Source organism: Centruroides sculpturatus, unplaced genomic scaffold (assembly GCF_000671375.1).
Source record: "Centruroides sculpturatus isolate CEXI.00-Female unplaced genomic scaffold, Cexi_2.0 scaffold20, whole genome shotgun sequence".
NCBI classification, from domain to species: domain Eukaryota; kingdom Metazoa; phylum Arthropoda; class Arachnida; order Scorpiones; family Buthidae; genus Centruroides; species Centruroides sculpturatus.
The window spans coordinates 1,575,270-1,596,145 of record NW_019384333.1 but is presented as its reverse complement, the minus strand read 5'-3'; the positions used below and the strand labels follow the sequence as shown (position 1 = coordinate 1,596,145).

At 28.9% G+C, this 20,876-nt stretch overlaps 1 protein-coding gene across 1 annotated transcript in view; it reads left to right on the top strand.

Annotated features, from left to right (window-relative positions):
- Positions 1-1,892: 1,892 nt before the first annotated feature.
- LOC111631113 (ankyrin-3-like) overlaps positions 1,893-20,876 on the top strand; it is a 279,012-nt gene continuing 260,028 nt past the window's right edge. The window contains exons 1-2 of the mRNA XM_023375329.1: positions 1,893-2,132; positions 19,480-19,581. Coding sequence (XP_023231097.1) covers positions 2,112-2,132; positions 19,480-19,581 — 123 coding nt within the window. The 5' untranslated portion in view covers positions 1,893-2,111. The remainder of the gene's footprint in view (positions 2,133-19,479; positions 19,582-20,876) is intronic.

The following is a 20,876-nucleotide window of genomic DNA, read 5'->3' as shown; positions in this document are numbered from 1 at the left end:
GAAAGCAAGATGTCTGACTATACCGATATAAGATATGTATCGTTAAATTTACTGAATCGTAATCCACATTTCCGATAAGAAATCTGTTAAAATGAAAGACATAAATAATTTGAATATTTTTATTTATATTAATTTACACAATTCTTCTCGATATAGGTTAAATTTAAATAGAATAAGATAATTTCTGTACGAAGAAAGTAAATATATTGGAGCACCAGAGAGACGAATTAAAACTTCATTAATTCTGATTTCCTTCTGTTTGTAATGGTACAAAAACTACTTTTCTCTATTTAATTAATTATATTCCATAAAATTTAATTTTATTTGCATTGTGATAAATAAATTACAAGCGCATTAAAATGGCTAAGGTCTTTGCCCCTGAATGTCTGCTTTTTTACTAGTATCGGATGCTCTACAGTGAAGCTGCACGCACGTTAATTTTTTTGTCTTTTTTTTAAAAAGTAATTATTTTAGATAAATTTTTTACTATTTATTAGCTTAAGTAGTTATATTGCGATTATTATAATGGTAAAAACATAAACATGATTTAAATGTAAAGTTTTAATAATTTAAATACGATATTCTAAGAAAATTTGTCATTCATTTTTTGAAAATTTGACTTGTTCTCAATATACAGTAAAACCTGCGTAAACCAGAATCACACGGTGCCGAATATTTATTCCGATTTCGCAGGTTTTTGTTGCGAATAACGTAGAAAATCGCTCTGTTCCGAAGAATTTGTCCCGTTTAGACAAGTTTCCGTTTTATACAGGTTCCGTTTTGGACAGGTTTTACTGTACAGTATTTATATTTAATTATAAAAACAATATCGAATGACGAAAAATCATAAATTTGATTAATTTTATCTTTCTGTACTACTAACATTGATAGGATACATGTATGACTTACACGACTGTATCTAGCTATTTTACTCTACTGTTTCCAGAATATATACATGGAATATTTAAGAGGATCAACTGAATATATTAACCTTTATATCTGTAATATAGAATCGGAGATAAAACAGAATCGCCCATAATAAATCGCGTAGAAACTAGACTCCATTCCGAATCCTTCGCAGTAAATGAGATGCAAATGGAAACTTAAGCTGGGTTACAATTTGCAGAAACTGCATGACAGAAAATATAGACGTACTTTTGAGGAATTAGTTAGGTATTCTATCGATTACTTATTATTTTTATTTTTTTAAGTTCTGTTATTTGACTAATCGTCTTTTATTTTGTCACGCTCAAGAGATAACACACGTCACACTCGAAGTGGCAGACAGGAATACTAGTGACAGGTTTTTATGCAAATTAGTTCTTGCTGAACGTTGTATAAGCAGAATAAAAAATCAATTTTGTTAAATTTCTCTTTGATCGTTAACATTAATCATTTTAATTGCATTCTTTGAGCACGAAGCGGGTGAAGTGGGTGGCAAACTTTTAAGAGAAGACACTCGGTCTAGTATTAATTTTTATCCATTCGCAGTATTTTCAGGCATTAATAAAGCCGTTTATTTACTAATTTATCAGATTTGATATTAAGAAATAATTATAAAAAGAAAGTTTAAGCTTAACTCAACGCTTACATCACTTCTTAATTTATCACAGGCGTAAAGAATCCGGTCGGAGCAAGAGGCAATTTTGTGGCTTAAATGAAATTCTATATTTATTTATTGAGTCATTTAAGTAATTAGGCCGTTATACTTTAATTATGACGCGTACGCGTTGAAGAAACTTTAAAAAAACCGAGCGCACTCGAAGCCTCGATACCCTAAAACATCATTAAGTAAGCAACGTCCGAATATCGAACGATCTGGATATTGCAGCTACCTTGAAAGTCGACATAATACTGTTTTAGTGTCTGCAGCTCGGACCGGAGCATGCGTTCTTCACGCGATCAATATTCTGACTGTATTGTACGTATCGCTGCAGTCAGTCATAACTACATTCCTTATACAAACATCATTTTAACCATCCTACCGGCCGTCCATTTCATATTGTTGAGTGGACCCTAAGATTTGGATATTCCTAGTCCCAGGCTGTCGGACCGAAATGAAAGAATTCCCTTGATCGTCTTCGGTCTCTGTCCAAAAACACTGCAGCAAAATGGTAGCCGAAGGAGAACAGGTAAAGCAGCACGTGCTTGCATAAATAAAAAATTCGAATGTATATATATATATATAGGACTATATTATGTATATATGTAACTTATACTCGATCGTTCCTACGCATATAAAGACTTTATACGTACGTAACTTTGTTTATATATTGTATTACTTAACTGTATGCAACGTCGCATCATTAAAGTTTAAGTTCTTCCTGTTAGATTTTAGGAAAATGATGTGGAAGAAGAAGAAGATGGGCGTCGTCTCCATTTCAGTTATATAAAAATAGCCTACATAGAAATATTCCCGAGTGTTTCTTTTAATTATTAACATATTTCTAACCTCGATTATTTTATTTTTCTACCCATAAATCTGGATATTTTAGCTTTCTAACAGGAATATTGTCTTCATTACTCAAAATCCTAATTTTAGATCCTTACGAGAGTCGTTATTTATTTCAGTGAAGTAACATTTCGTGTAACCACACATTGTTTAATCATTAGTTAATTTATATTTATTTATCGTCTAGTTTAATTGGCAAATAAAATAATTTTCGTCTCCGTAATTTTTGGCATTTTTAAACGTATTTTAACATCTAAAAAGTATTTTTTTCTCAGTAACATTATTAAATACACGCTGTCACAATGGTGAATAATAGTTTAACACGTTACACAACACTTAATTCCGCTTGCAATATTTAAAACAATGCATAAAAATTCCTGCTCTTGCGATGCATTTTTTAAATGTTTGAATGCTGTCGAATGGTCTAAATTTATAAAAATTCGATATTTATTTTAAGTGTGTATTAAGAATAAGGGTATGTATTATGTGGAAGAAGGCCATCCGGTGCAATTTGGTACCATCGGATGTCGCAAATTTGCCAAATTAATCGATGTCGCCAATCGATCATAACCACATTTTATGGATTTGCTGTCGAAAGTGAATGAGCGCTCATGAAAAAGGAGTTGTATGTGATGTGGAGTGGATAAATTTATCGATTTATAACATTTTTATTGTTAAATACAACTTTTAAAATAAATAATTGTAATTTAATTCCATAGCCCGAAGTTAAAGTTTACGTAAGAAGGCACTTCGCTGCCATTTTTTAATCATTAAAATTCGTATCTTTTATAATTATTTATATTAATTTTAAAAATATTTTCAGTTAATAGATTTATTTAATTTGATATCAGATTTATAAGCGTTAAATTTCCTATTATACGATTTCGTATAGAGAATATAGCGTATCTATTTTTAGAAGGTTAGCGTGATGATGCAGTCAACAACTTTATAAATATCGATAGAAATTTGATAGAATATATCGCGTTATAAATCTTTTCGATAGGAAAAACATGATTTTTATCATTTTAGATTAATTTTATATTTCTATAACAATTAATAAGCTGTAATTAGCGCCCATTTTTAGTCATATCATCAGTTTAGGGTCATTTTCACACTATAATTATAGCTTATTACACTATAAACTTTTATAATGTAGATGATTAAGAAAATACCATCATTCGAAGTAAGTTTTTAAATTAATTACTCTTCATTAACGAGCGAGAAAAGCATAAAACAACATTTGCCACCTCAGTCTTTACTGTTATATTTACGCCAAATTTAATCAAATCTATTATTTATGATGTTGACTTAATTATATTTAAGTTACTAATCGCTTAAGGAGCGTTAAAAGAAGCGAGTCACGTGACTCTAGAGGTCTCCGGAGGAGCCTTTAACTCCTGACAACCATTTAAACGAGTCGATACAGTATTTTTATTAAATCAATGCGCGATGCGAAATGTTTAAACGATAACGGCAGCAATTTACGAATTGCAAATGATCTCTGTAAGCTTTAAATAGGGTTTTAAACTAATCAGCTCGAAGTTATGGCTTTGCGAACATACAGATTAACTGGAATGCTTGCTATGTTATCGCTTAAAATAATTAAATTAGGTTACGAATATCTATAATTTATTAAATAACGTGTCGTGATTGAGGTATACCTATTCGTGTATTCGACATAATACGGACTGATTGCGTGATGTGGCTTATTTACAAAGGAGAATCTTTGTGACAACGTTTAAAAATTGTTTTCTCTTCCTCCAATCTTCAATTTTTAATCGTAAAAATATTTAAAAAACGCAAATATATCGTCAAATTTTGATTTCCTGCAACATCTTTCGAATGCAACGAATGGCCTTTATAGGAATTCTATTATTTCGTAGGCATAATAAAGACGATCAGTCGCAATTAGCGATTAAGTTTTAAATTTTGTGGAATTTCTTCCTTGCATTTACGAGTAATTGAAAAAATAAAAGAATTATCAGGATTTTTTATGTTTCTCTCTGTTTTTTTCCTACAGAAACAGGATCCAATTTTTTTCACTATGGCCAAGAGTGATGCCGAACGGCCTTCATTTTAATACAGTTTATACTTTATTTAAGATATAATTTTGACTCTATTCGGTACCAATAGGTAAATAATGGCGACAATAAGTAGCATTTATTATTTTTTTCCCGTTATTTAGTTATAGATGAATTTCGACCGAATCGGCGTTAGGATCTCAAGCGTTAAAACACTCTGGCACACTTGTCGAAACACGATCTAATTTAAATCACGGCCGCGTTAGCTTTGAATTGTTTATTCTAGAATTGTTTCTCGATTAAGATCAGTCGTTTAGCTTAAACAGCGCGAACTCTTATGTCATTTTGGCGTAACTTCCTCATACAAAATTAGTAGAAATGCTAATTTGACGCCGATTTAAACCAAAGTATTTCTGTACGATTCAACCGTTTTACATATGCGATTAAAATTAAATCATAAAATAAATACTAAATTATTAATTAATTGATTATACTAATTATTAATTTAATACATTTTAAACTTATTTGATATTTAAAAATTTTAATTGTTTATGATAAACATAAACAGCAGATAGAGGGCGAGATTAATTATCGTCTGCTAAGCATTGTGTGAAAGGTATGAAATTTTTTCATTTGTTATGTTTGGGACTAAAAAAATAGAAGTATTATTGAAATTTTCTAAGAGAAACGAAGATAAATTCAGGTAATATAAGATATGAATTTCAGTTTCAATTATTTGTAATGTACTGTATAAACTATGGCTGTATGATGTCAATTTGGATTCAGTAGGAACATCATTGCTCTATATTATATGCATATACATGTACATTATTCATATGCATACACATATGTATAATGTACATATTCTAAATCTACAGTTTATTAATGATCATAAATCAGTCTATACACCAAAAACATTGTTTGTTTTTCAAATAAAGTTACTTTTAGTAATTGAGAAATAAAACCAGTCACAGAGAAAAATAAAGGTAGAGAGATGCAAAGCTATAATGATGATTCGTGACTTTTTTTTTTACTCTTTTGGCGTGACCACGCTAAAATTTGAGCCCGTCGTGAGTTTGACAAGGTCCACGATGGGATGACCTGGGGTGAGGAGTGGACTACTTCCCCAGAAAATTCTTGGGGATTTATGAACAGCCCGGATTCGATCCCGAGCAGTAGGTCGACGCCTTAACCGCCTCGGACGTCTGGCCGACTAAGAACGGTGTAGACCCGTCAAAATGGATTGATCTCCGTTATTAGTTGTTATCCGTCCTGTTCGAAAATGTATCCTATAGTGAAATTTAACAAGCTGAAAGAAAATTTGGTACAAATGCAACTCTGAATGAGGCAGTTTGGATCTTATCGGAGTTGTAGACCATGCTCGTAAGAATAAAAATAAGTGAATACATATAATTTTTTGAAGCCAAATATTTATATTTTTATACAGTATATTAGACAGAAGCATCAAATGCTTTTATATAAATTGCAAAAGTAGTTTAAATTATTTTTTTTAACAATAGAGTCCACATAAGTTGTGATAGGTATAACCGTCGGTTAAGTAGTCAGTTTTCTGTGTCCCGGGTGACTTATGTAGGCATTAATGTTAAAAAACTCTGGTTTACTCGACACCGTTTAACTCGTCAGCACTGGATAAATCGATATACTTTTTCTGTCCCACACTCATTTAGACATCTGATAAGTTGACTCCCCTTCTGAAAAAAATGAGCTTAACATCACAGCAGAAAACGATTTTGCATTTTCTCACTTTTCATTCATGCGTTATTTGCAGCAAGTGTTTCACATTTCTATCAGAAATGAGTATCTAAAACCTAACAACGCTTACGCTGAAGGAAAAATATGAACTTGTATCTGAATTTTAATGTAATAAAACTTTGCAAGCTGAATTTGCAAAACCTTCCAAGAAGGATATTGGTGGAAATTCTGAAGAAAAAAGAGGAAATTAAGAAACTTTTTCTTGGGTCTTTGTCGCAGCTGTCTCGAAAACACCAGAGAAAGTTGCCGTACAAAGATGTCAAAGATGTTCTGGTACGTCGGCTAAAGCAAATTCATTCATCTAATATTACTGTTTTGGGGCCAATACTGAAACAAAGCGATGGAAATTGCTGAGGTACTTGGAGTAGAAACCAATTTTAGTGCCAGTGATAGATGGTCAGAATGATACATTACATGTGCTGTATAAAGTACTACTATATTTTTTTAGTTGTAGTTTTATGGTTTTTTTTTTTTCGACTTTGTTTTAGTCGTCATATTGGATAACTCGATACATTTCCACTTCCCCTTGGGGTGTTTAGTTATGCGGACTCGACTGTATTACTTTACAGTTCTTTATAAGTTTAAAGTTTTGTATTACAACAATATGCTGGACAATTTAGCAGTTTTCCTTGCTCATTAGTCTAGAGTGCAATAATGATTTTAGTTGACAAAATGGATTACATTTATTTGAATGTGAGCACTTGCACTGGCCAATTTTTACTCAAGGCAACTAAAAACTTACATTATGCTTTAGTTTTTTCGCAATGAAACTTTTGTTTTCAAAATAGAAAAAGTGAATTCAGTTTGTCACAAGCATTAAAGATTATTTAGTTAGTTATCAACTCATCAATGAGTTGGCATCTAAACAATCACTAGTACACTCATTTTTTGCATTCGGAGACAAAATTAAAAAATTACTAGTAATTTACCAGTAAAGAAGTAATGTATCGGTTTATCAGCAACCAAAAAGGCAAATGTTCTTAGTTAATTTAATAATTTTTTCAATTAGGGTTTGCAAATTTATTTTATCCATGTCCAGAATTGGCTTGCTTGACATCCTACCAAACAACTGATATTTTAACAGTTTGTTTACCTTTTCCATTATACCAAACAAAATATAGTGGAATGAAATAGCAATTTATTAGAAGATAATTGAAAGAAAAAACTTGAAGAAAATGAAGCAGCATTAATTTATTTAAATTTAACAAAAAGGAAACAAAGATATTGGATTCACAATATAAATTGAATAAAAGAATAAGTTAGTGAATTGCATACTCATTTAAGAATTGTAAGATGTTAGCAAGAGATTTCTTTTTGAATAAATAAAGATTAATTCAGCATTTTACAGAATTTAATAGATGTAAACTAAATATTAATTTTGTAAAGCCATTTCATCAAGAGAGATTTATAATTTTAAGATATTACTCATCTCAAAAGCAACAAATCTGTATATTCCATTCTATTTCATATTATACCAATTTACTTCAAAAAGTTCTGGATTTTTCACATGCTGTGACAATGGATGAGATAACATAGAGCAGTATGTGTTAAAAAGAATTCTGTTTTCTGCAATACAGTTTAAAAATACTAGTTTTGTTCATTAAACAAATATGTAAAACCTTTACTTCAGCAAACCAATTTTAAATTATATTAATGTTTTTGACATTAATTTATCAGGCAATATCATCAGGCTAAACAGCTTTGAATAAGCTGTTTAAGTTTTTATGAATGCAATAATTTTGTTTACCATCAAATAAAATAAAATGCTATAGCATTACATAAATTAAATGAAACTCCATTAACATACTTGTTAATAAGGAAAGTCTTATCATACACAGAACAGAATTCTACTTTTTGAAAAATGGAGCACAAATGATAAAGAATATTCTTCAAGGTTGTTCCTTGAAGAATATTCTTTATATTCCAAGGAAAGTCTTCAAATATAAATCCAATTTGAAATGCTTGTCTTCAAATGAGAACTTTTTAAAAAGTTCAAGTACTTTTGGACTATATTCCTATAATCAGGTATCAGTAGAAAAGAAAACCTTTTTCATATGTTGATGGTGATGATGATAGATATATAGCCCACAACATTTGATGTTTCACACTAAGAAGAGCAGTTTAAAAAATTTATCTTATTCATTTTATTATTGTTAAACAATAAAATGAATGGCCATAAAATAAAAAAAATATATTTTAAATAATAACAATAGTTCATAGATAGCCAAAACATGGAAAATTTATTATGATGTATTTAATATAATAATACAAACATTGAGTGTTTTAATATTTTTGAAATTATCAATACAATATAGACTTATGGTAATGTATTAAAAAACCAAAAAAATTGTTATTGAGCCACTGCTGATTTAAATAGATTATTAATGTTTTATTTATAATACTGAATAATTGGTCTATATATTATAAATATATTACTTTTGAATCAATTAAATTTATTATGACAATATTAGCTTCTAAGAATTTTAAATTCTATAGCTTAGCTTCTAAGAATTTTAAATTCTATAGCTTATCTTAATCAATTGAAAGTAACAAAAAAACCATAAAACCATGTTTTATTCTGCTGTTCTGTTTTGTATTTGAAATGAAGCCATAATAATAATGACAAAAATACTTTCTTTTATCTATATATATAAAGAAGTTTTTACATTGGTGTTATATGAGGGTATCATCTACACTGTGCCAAATTTTGTAAATTTATGATATATACTGGAGCTCATCTTTAGGAAAATTTAGTCATGGAAAAATGTTTGAGACTACTTGGGTTTTCAAAGTTTCCATTAAAATCAACCAATCTCCTGTAAATATGTTGTTGTTTAGGTATTAAAATAACTAAACCAAATATGAAGTAAAAGTTTATTTTCATATTTAAGAAATTCAAATGCAACAAATTATTGCTTGCAATTTTGCCTGGAAAAAAGTTTGAGACCAGAATCAAAAAATCACAGTGAAAATAAAACATAGTGGGAAAAACAATGCTTAATACTTAGTTTGTTTATCATTAACCTAAATCATTCTTACCAAATCATCTTAAATGTTTGCTATTGGGTTTAAATCTGGGCTACATGATGGTCATGGCAAAACATTGATATTATTGCCAGACAACTATGTCATTGTTGAGGCAGTGTTAGGAATAGAAGCATTATCCTGTTGGAAAATAAAAATGTTTACCCATTGCTTCATCTCTTAATGCTAAAAAATAATTTCCTAACACATCTTGGATCAACTGCCTTTGAATGAGGTGAAATGAAAGCAATAGCTGATTTTAATTGATGATTGAAAGCTGTTTACATCATCACAGATCCTCCACCTTGTACACAATATGATAAAAGATGCAATTAGTTATGTATATCATCCTAATAATATTTGTCAAGGAGGCCTAATGAGTAGAGACAAAATGATTTGAGTTTCCACTCATCGGAACCCATTTTCCGGAGGGGGTCAGTTAGCGTGAGTCATCCTGAACAAGTTGAGATAGGTATGCCAACCAAGGCGAACCCGAAGGAAAGCTTCTGACCCAGCTCCAGATTGGATAGCCAATGAAGCTCGAAGTTGGATAAAAGGCAACTTGACTAATTAAAAAGAAAAGAAAAAAGCAAGGCTTTAGACTATGTTGTTGGTAGTCATCCAGAAGTATTGCTGGATATACTGTAAATAGTTGTAAAATAAATGGGCTTGATCTTGAGATAAATGACTTATAAGCTGTCCTTTTTGATGGATCACAAATCCAGAAATTGGACAGCACAATCCAAAATTTACTGTATTGACACCATCAGGACCAGTCCAGTCACCTTTCCATATGGGAGATTGTCAATTTTAGCTGTGCTGCATTTTAATGTATGCATGATTTGCAGACTTTTGCAGAACATGTCTTGTTCTTATTGTTAAAAGTAGCTGTAATGATGCTGTAATCTGACCAGATGACATATCAGAGAATGTAGCTATTCTCAATATTGCCCTGTTATCTTTGGAAGAAAGGTTTTTGGCCTATTACAATGTTTAGCTTTGCCATAATTGTCAGGGTCCTTTAAGTAATTGTGAACTACCATCTTTGATCTTCCTAATAGGCCTACATTGACACGTTTATATTTCTCACAGTCTCTGAATGCATTTATCTTGCCTTTATCTTCATTTGTTAATGTTTTACCAGATCCCATTTTTACTGAAGATTGAAAACACAACAGGTACAAATGAAAATTAGGTTACAATGTCTATTATATTTTAGAAATGTTGTAAAATATAAATTTTTGATGATGGTCTCAAATTTTTTTCCAGGCAAAATTGCAAGCAATAATTTGTATTAGAATTCCTTAAATATGAAAATAAACTTTTACTTCATATTTGGTTTATTTTAATACCTGAACAAAAACATATTTACACATCAGTTAATTTTAATGGAAAGTTTGAAAACATAGGTGGTCTCAAACATTTATCCAAGACCATATATACAAATTTTAAAATTCTACTTAAATATGCAAAGATTGAAAATTACTCAGTTATTTTATTAAAGTAAAAAAAGAAATCAAGAATTTGTAGTGTTGCCATTTATTTTTTAATATCCTACATGATTAATTTCATATTAAGTTGTTTGCTAATTCATTTATATTGTTTGTATTGATTAATTTTTGTTAAAAAAATTATAAATAATACATTTATTTTACACTTAATATAGTTGTTAAATTTATAATTACATGTTCAAAGTAAACACATTTCAAACATCAACTTTAATACAGTTAAAGTGATACTTTGATTGTAAGTCTTCTTCTTCTTTGTCTTTGCTTTTCCTATGATTATATGGGGTCAGCATTTCCATTTTTAATCTGTCTTCTCTACTCTCTATCCAGGGTTTCTTCTCTCCTCCATTCACTCTCTCCCAAATCCTTTTCCATCTTGTTTTTCTATCTCAGCTTAAGTCTTCCCTGCTTCCTCCTCTCTATTACTTTCAACTTTCTAATACTCTTTCCATCATAGTCTTTGCTTCTTCTCTCCACACGTCCAAGCCATCTTTATCTACTTTTCTATATCCTCTTACTTTTAGGACCCACCTTGACTTTTCCTCTTATGTAATCATTCCTAATTCTGTCCTTCATCACACCACACATCCATTTCAGCATTCTTATCTCCACTGTCTTCATCTTTTCCTGGGCTCTTGTAATTGCCCACGTCTCAGCACTACATCTTGCAGGTCTTACAATGGTGTTGTACAATCTTCTTTTCATTTTGCAGCTTATTTTCTTATCACACAGCACCTCACTCACTTTCTCCAGTTCAGCCATCCATTCTGAACTCTATGCTAGATTTCTGCACTCATTCCTCCATCACTTGTTACATATGATCCAAAATATTTAAATTTGGGAACTGTTATTAATTTTTCACCCTAGAGTATATAGCTCTCATCTTCTCTACCAGACTCATATATTGTCTTTGCTCTGTTGCTCTTCATGCTTCTCTCTTCTAGTGCTTTTCTCCATTCCTCCAGCTTCTTTTTTACCTTGGGATGTTTCTCACAACACACTGTCATTTCTCCCTTATACATTTCCTTTACAAGTCTTACATATTTTTCTGGTATTTCCTTTACACTCTTGCATCTCCGTACAGTCTGTCTAGGCACCCTGTTGTACACTTTCTCTAGGCCTACGAATACTGTGTGCAATTCTGCCTAATCTCTCTGTATCTTTTCATCAGCTGCTTTAGAGCAAAGTTTGCATCTGTTGTTCCTCTTCCAAGCAAGAAACCAAACTGTTCTTCACCTATAGTTATCTCTCGTAGTAACCTTCCTTCCATTTTGAAATGCAAATTGTTCCACAGGATAGCTTTTGTTTTTATTTTTAAATTGCAATTGGTTTTATCCTGGGAAAGAGCATTTAAGACATTCAAAAACATTAGAAAAAGTAAAATTGGCACTGCATTTAAGGTACAAGTGGTTGTTTTTGAAGATTTTGACGAATGCAGTTTTACTGAATAGTGTTTATTATAACCACCCTGTAATATTTAGTTCTAAATATATTTCTTTACTAAAATGAAAACTTGAAATAAGAATAACATTTTTTACATTTTGTATAAATTAAAACAAATTTCTAAAATTGACTCTACATTGAGTTATTTAAATCTCATAGGATTTTAAAAATCGGGAAGAAATAACAATTAACAAAAGCAATTCTTTAATTGATTGATAAATTTTTGAAGAGAGAACTTTTACATATAGAAAAATATGTAATACAAAAGTTACTTTAGTTAGTTTTATAAAAACAAAATAGTTAAACATCTTTTTCATATAACATGTAAAATGTTAGTAAGAAAACCTATCTACAAGAATAACAATCCTATAAATCTTATTTGTTCAAACAATAATAGCTTCCTTATTTAATAAGGATGCTATTATTGGTTAATCTGGATATCAAATAATATAATTGTGAAGTTGCTGATATAATGTTACTTTTCTACAAAACAGAGAGTAACACTAAAGTAGAAAATATAATTAATATTATTTGAAATAGCTATTTACATTGAAATGAATGAAATAATTAATTGAATCATTGAAATGATATGTATTGAGATAATTTAAATACTATTAATAGATGTTAAATTATGTTAATTAATTAACTATTATCATTTCAAATAGTGCCAATTGACACTATTTAACATGAATTGTTTTGAATAGATATTTTGGACTATGAATGTACAGTACCTGTACACTTTATATTAGTTGATGTTCAAATGATATCTAAGTTATTAATGCTAATTGAAATAAATCAAAATGAAATATTCTTGTTGTTATATTCTGAAATATCTATTTAAAACAATTTATATTAAGTTGACAATATTTCAAATGATCTCAACTGGTATCATTTAAAGGGCCTTTCATTAATTACCTGCAAAGTTTTTGAGCCATTTTTGACTTCCCCTGTCTGTTGTGTACAATGATGTACAAACTTCCTCTATTTAATTATGTATACTCCTATCATTTAAGAAATGACTTAAAAAAGTTTTGCAAATATTTTCTAACTGATAGTTTATTTACATGACAAGTAAGTAGGCTTGTAAGAATAAATTAGTATGTTCCCAATATTACTAAAAAGTCCAAATAAACAGTGTATGACCTCCTTCCTCACCATAGTGTATTCCAATAATGTATTTTGCACGAGAAAGGGAGGAGTTGCAAAAATATATTTTGCAACTCCTCCCTTTCTCATGTAATTAATGTACAGTTTAAAGAAGAGAGGGGTTGCAATATGAATTATTTTGAATAGATGTTTCAGACTAAGAAATGATAGCATGAACATTCTATATCAATTGATATCCAAATTATTATTATTAAATAAAATAATAGTCAAACCTGTTATAATGGAACCCCAAAGGACTGAACAACTCTTCTATAGTAGACAGGTTTCTCCTATATACAAGTTATCTACTATAGGTATCCCTTGATTAATGCAATTAATAAATTTTTCAATGTGTACCACATATATCAAAATTGCATTAATCAAACATAGGAACCTCTGTACTCAACCAAGCAATTTTCATGCTAGATCAATTTTCAGTTAATAACAAATATTTTTATTTTAACTTTAATTTTTTCATTCATCCATAAAAAAGTTCTCAAAGATAAAAATGAGTAATTAGTTTAAAAATAAAATAAAACTTTACAGCTGCCTACCTTTATCAGATAAAATTATACTCAATTCAGTTTTTCTTCCTAAGTGGAGAAAAAAACAAACTGCATTTGGAACAAAGTCATCAACATGTTTTACAACCATTTCAAGTGGATGTAATTTTTCAATAATATGTGTCTGTGACACACTAAGATTTGTTGCAAATTTATGAGTTCTTATTCGTCAATCTTTAACAATTTCTTCCCACAATTTCTCTAATAGCTTTTGGGGTCCATACATTTTTGTATCCTTTACTTCAAAATTTCCTGAACAAAACTTTCAAAATCATATTTGACACATTCAGTTTAGAAGCATCTTTCACATACATAGTACAAGTATTTTTTATTGTTTGTGTAGCATGATATCCTTTACAAAACTTAAAAAACATGTATAATATATCCAATGTGCATTTTATCTGCGGACATTTCGACTTGATTTTATTCAAGCTAAATGTGATGTAAAAAAGTTTAAAATAAACTTCAAAGCAAATAATACAATCTCACATCAGAAATAATGTGTTAAATTTCACAACTTATAATTACATTACATATTTATGTTAAGTAAAAACAGCTGTTAATAAAAATACTCAAAAACTTTCTATTCAAATCCCAATAAAATTACTGTAATACAGTAGTCATATTTTGCTATTCTGTATTGTATATCTATATTTTTTTACTTTTTTTTTATGATTTATACATGCTAGGCTTGTAAACTACTTGTTAAATTTGTGTTAAATCGGATAAAGATACTAATTTTTCTGTTATAGGGTCCGATTTTCCTTTCTATCTTTGTGTTGGACAGGTTCCACTATATACAGGTTAATTTACATTAATTTTTGCAAAAAATTCAAGGGACCTAAGAAATTTTTGTTTAAAGACAGGTTTTTGCTATATACAGATTCTGTTATAGATAGGCTTGACTATATTAGTAAATAAATTTTAAAGTATTTACAGAAAAATATATATGAAATATGACATACCTGTATTTTAACGAATTTGGTTAAAAGTATTATGGATCATTTATATGTGAGTAATATTTTTTAATTGAAAGAATATCAATGGTTAAATATTAAAATATATTGAGCTACAAAAATATTATGCATCATATAATTAAAAGATTTGTAATATAAAAAGTAATAATTACTATAAAAAATACTATGTAAAAAAATAATCATCTTTATGCAAGCAAATTTTGGTATTAAAAATGTATGGTTGATTTTTTTCTAAGACTGACTCATGAGAAGTTTTTAAATTTATTTGGAATTTTTTTTTTATAGGTAAAATTATAGGTAAAAAAAAAAGGTATAAAGTTACTGAAAGTAAAAACATTTAACATTATGTGATTTTAATTGATCTCTTATTACCTCAGTTGATTCTGATTGATATGTACTGATATTAAATAATGTTAAAGCTAACCAAAGCATTTGAAATAATTCTGAAGTTTAACATTTAAAATTAAATGATCTGAATAGGTCTCTAAATAAATTAATTTCATATGTTCTATTAATAAGTCTATTCATATCATCATGTGTTTATTCCTGCCATTTTGCATTATTTGAATGTATTAAATGATGTCAATATTATTGATAATTTTATTAGCATATTATATCAGCTAATATTATTGTAATGTGCTTTCTTTTTATCTTTATATTTAATATTTGCATCTGTTGTGATATTAATTTATAATTTACTTATTTTATGTTTCATATGTGAAATTCTATGATGGTGTTTCTTTCTGACACCAATGTAAGATTCTGTTTGGTGTTTTACTTGGACACCAGTGTTAGGTTCAGGCTGTGTCTAATTGAGTGGAGTTTTATATGGTTTTTTTAGTCTCCTTATTGCTGAATGTAAGTGATTACACACTGAAATTTCTGACACCAAGTAGGTTACGCCTACTACTAGAGTTTTTGGACATTTTTGTGATTGGCATAACATAACATGGTCTCATATGTGAGACTAGGGGTAAGAGGATGGAATAGGAAATGCTAACATTCAGTTGAAAAGTAGTCACTCAAAACAAGTAACTACACTTAAACATTTAGTAGATGGCATGAAAGTTTGTACGATATGTTACACAACTAAAGAAGACATATTATTCGTGTTTATGTGCATTATTATTGCAGAGAGAGAGAGAGAGAGTTCACAAATGTCAGTATCTTACAGGTCTGAACTAGAAATCCCATGTTGAGAACAGGAGATAAGTTTTGACATCAATTAATAGTTATGGAGAGTAACAGAACACAAGCAGAAGGATGACGAAAAGTCTGAAGACACAGAAATCCAAACACAAATGAAACTGCAGATGATAAGAGTGCACAGGCACAGATCTTAAAAGCTTGAAGAATGAGTGATGACTGACCAAAATTGGCCATTCCTAGTCATATTCAAAGGTGCAAATTTTTTAGAGGTGACTAAAAGTCAATGGGGAAAGGTATCATAAGGTGTCACTATCAACTCTGAGAAAGCATAAGTTGACACTTGTCCTGTAAACTCCCTCTTATCCCTCTTATGAGGAAGTTTACAGGACGAGGCCACTTGATGCATCTCCAAACAGCACTGTAGTAACTGATGATGGTTATAGCATAATGTTATATATACTGGAAAATGAGATCAGACTGGAGGTCCAGGTAGTGTAACTGGCAACACATCTGCACGGTAAGCAGCAGTTGCTGGTTTGAGTTCCGCTTTGGGCCAATTCTTTTCTTCCAGTTATTCTTAATTATTTAATTAAAATTATAATTATTAAATTTATTAAGAGATGGTGCCTAACGCCTCCCTCTAGTATCAAATTGTCTTTTAAGTTATTAGTATTACAGCCGTTATCTAGCCCGATGACATATGGCATTGGTTGGCTTTTAGTAATTTAACTTGTTCAATTCTCACACATAAAATAGAACAAAGAACATTTATGCATAGACAAAGTAGAAATGTATGTATGGTAGGGAAACTTTAAGAGGCAGCAAATTTTTACAGGTATCATTATAATTATGTGATCATAAAATTGATTAACACATTAAATATTATANTATATATATATATAATAAACAAATATTAACAACACAAAGCACAATGTATTATTAATAAACTAAATGAAACCCTTAATTAATTGGACTATTTTATGCTACAATTATTTATTATAACATAAAATAGTCCAATTAATTAAGAGTGTCGTTTAGTTTATTATAAACAAAATTATATAAACAAAAATAATTTAGGCTAATTAATATGTATAACTAAATGTAATAGTTAAACCAGTACCATACATTGGTTTACTGTAAAAATATACTATGAAAAATGCAAATAATGCTGCTACAAATTAATAGTGCACAAATTTCAATAAAGTGTTAGTGATAGTGTGAATGCAATTAAAATAATCATTTATTATGAATGATGGAGGAAAAGATATAATTTTTAATGTATTAAAAAAGGCAGCAAAATATTAAAGGCATGTCTGGTTATAGTATTTCCAGTAGATTGATTAAATTATATAGTTTTTCTTTAAACTGAGACTTTTGCTGTAGTCTACAGCAGTGGTTCCAAAACTGTTGGCTGCAGACCCCAGGGTTCATTGGATACTTGACAGGAGTCTGCACACCCATTTTCTAAAATTGCTTTTATTCTATTACTTAGCATATATTTAAAAATATTATTTAAAGCTATATTAAGCTTTAAATGAAATGTGATAAATTTGTATGTTATAACCTATATTAAAATGTTATATTTTAATGACTTGACAAATTAAAAAGTTGGTTCTTTTTAGTAAATTTATTATTTATTAATTCTCTTATTTTAACAAAATTTTCAAATTAATGTAATCAAAAACTGTAAAAAAATAATATAAGATGCCTCAGATGCTTATTATTAATATAATTTAATTAATAACTAAATTTAAAAGCTGACTAAAAATAGGGGTCCACCAAAATACATCTTTTATAAAAGAATCTGTGACCTTTCAAAGTTTTAGAAACACTGGTTTTAGAAAATAGCAAAGACTAGAGAACAATAAATGCAAATTTGTTCTCTACTAAAGATTACTTATTTATTAGAAATAAGAACACTAAAGTAACTATCTTCAGAACTTTTTGTTGCAGTGACAATAAAAACACTCTGAAGACAATTACAAATATTAAGTTATGTCTTTTAAGACTGGCAAGATTCCATTGCTTCTTATCTTTTCTCTTTTTGGGAGAGTTTTAATGAGTTTCAACTTACAACAAACAATTTTTTGTAATCTTACTTTAATTTTAATACACTGTTCTTTGTTGTTTTTTATTATAGTGGGAATTTTTCCACTCTAATAAAAAATTTAAACAAAATTTAAAACTCTAATATTTATTTAGACAACTATAAACAAACAAACTTAGAATTTTATTAAAGGAACTAAAAATTATAGTTTTTATACATATGAGGTAATAATTGCATGCAAATTTTGAATTTTTAATAACAACCTACGCAATATTAGTCTAGTTCCTAAAAGAATAACAGTTTGAATGAAACTAACCTAACAGTTGCTAATTGGATGGCAATAAATGGAATATAGCTATAAAACTAATATTTTTATCACATAGACATTTGTTGACAATTATTGGATTGAGTTGAATCAAATGGCAAACATTTGCACTATTTTTTCCATGTTTGATCAGTTTTCACAGCAATCTGTTTATCACATTTCATCAGTTCAAGCTCATTTCCTGTTCACATATATTCTTTAGATATCTTGCTACTTTAGATATTTATTGATATTTCTACTCATTTACAATTATTTCTGTTATTTTTTTGTGTTATTCTTTTTTGGGAATAAAATGTTTTTAGCAAATGAAAGCATAATTTATACTTAAAAAATTTATATTTTTGATAAAAATATTGTTGTTTTATTTTTCTTATTTGAAAAAACTGTAATAAAGATAGATATAAAAAGCAAAAATTGATAGATTTAATCTTCTATGCATTCAAAGCTAGAACTATTTAAAATAAGTAAGACAAACCTTTCACACTTTGTTTCTAGCAGTTTAAGTGATTAAACTGTTAGAAACAAAATGAGAAACGTTTTGTCTTACTTATGATAGATTTAATCTTCATAAAGATGAAAAAGATTGATAATTTAAACTTTTGTAGTAAGAATTGTTTAGAATTTATAATGAAAATGAAAATATAAATTTTGAATAACTTTTTTTTTTATTTAGTCCAAATTAATGAAGTTTTACTCTATCATTTTTTCATTATGTTTATTGATGTGTATTCAGTTTTCAGTACATTTACTATTTTTTCAAATAGAAAAATTTCAAAAATATTTCTGATTTTTATATTTTAGTTATAATAATTTTAAAATTTAAAGAAGTTCTAAACTTTTTTGTAATGTAAGTTTTAATTTTTAAAGCAAGTTGTTTTAGAAAAATTAATACACCTGTTATAAATACCTGTTATAAATATATAAGTATTTTAAAATTTGTTACTTTATTAATACATAAATAATTGCCATAAAAAATTATTTGTATTTGTTAGTTTATTAATTTTTAAAATAAAGCTTTATCATTGTTAAATTATTAAATATGTTTTTTCAGACTGACGGAAATTCCAGTTTTTTAAGAGCAGCAAGGGCAGGAAATTTGGATAAGGTTTTGGAATGGCTGAAAGGAAGCATAGATATTAACACCAGCAATGCAGTATGTATTTTATTTTATAATTTTAAGTAAATTCTATTTTATTTACAATATAGCATAAAATAGTAAGATATTTGGAACTTAATATTAGATCAACAGTATTCTAATGCACAACCGGACACAAAATGTGTAATGAGAATTTTGAATTGTGCAATGGGAATCCCAAATTTGTGCAATGATTAATTGTCCAGTTCTGTGTTTATAAATATTTCTTTTTTCTGGATTATCTTTCTTCTGGTTATGTTAAAGTTAAAATATTTACCTGAATTACATTGTGTACAGTGAAACCTGTCCAAAATGATATCTGAATTTTCTATTCAGGTTCCATTTGGGAAATCAATGTAAATGGAGCAATTCTCTATGTTAAAAAGAACCCATTTAAAGCAGAAATCGGCCAAACCAGAAAAAATATTCAGTACTTTATGATTTTAGTTTGCATTTAGTCGACCCACAAAAAAAAGCTAGGAAAGAATGTTGGTAGGATTTATCATTTGTATTGAATAAGCTATATACAATAGATATTTTTTACGAAGCCACAATATCAATATTTTCATTTAAACTATAATCCACAACCCTAGCACACTTATTGTATAATAAATTATATCACATGCAGGTACACAGTCCACACTGTGCATGTCTAACGATTCAGATTGAACAGTGATTGAAATTAATAAATAATTATACAGATATAAGATTTGTGTTATTGTCCTTATTTTTCATTTATGTCTTTTAGAATAGCTTATTAATGCTAGGATTTATCGGTTAGGCTAAAACAAAACTGTTATTTTGCAATAGGAAAAACCTTAGAATGAGATCTGATCCTAATATATACAGTCGACATCCCCCATATAACACGGTAGATACATTCTCGTTTTCATGAATCCATTTTGTACGAGTCCAGCCAATCACAGCTCGGCACGTATGCAGTTTACGGACTACGGCTGTTTGAAAGGTTTCTTCCATAAAATTAATCGATTCTAGACTAATTTGACTCAACGTTTCCAAAATACATATAATTTTTGGGAATAATCCATATAAACTATGCTATAAACAAAAAATTGTAGGATTACTTACCGAGCGTGCACTGTTCGACTACGCCATTGCTTAAGCTTGTTTTCATTGTGTCATTGAATGGCGCTCGCGTGCTTTCTGATAAATTATTTTTTTTTGCGAAAAATTTGCTGAACTTTGGAGACATTATTAATATAAATATAATTTTTATGGACGTTAAATAATAAATGGTTTTTAGTAGGTCCGCTGCTCGTTTAAACTCAACGGTTTGTGCAATATCCGCTATT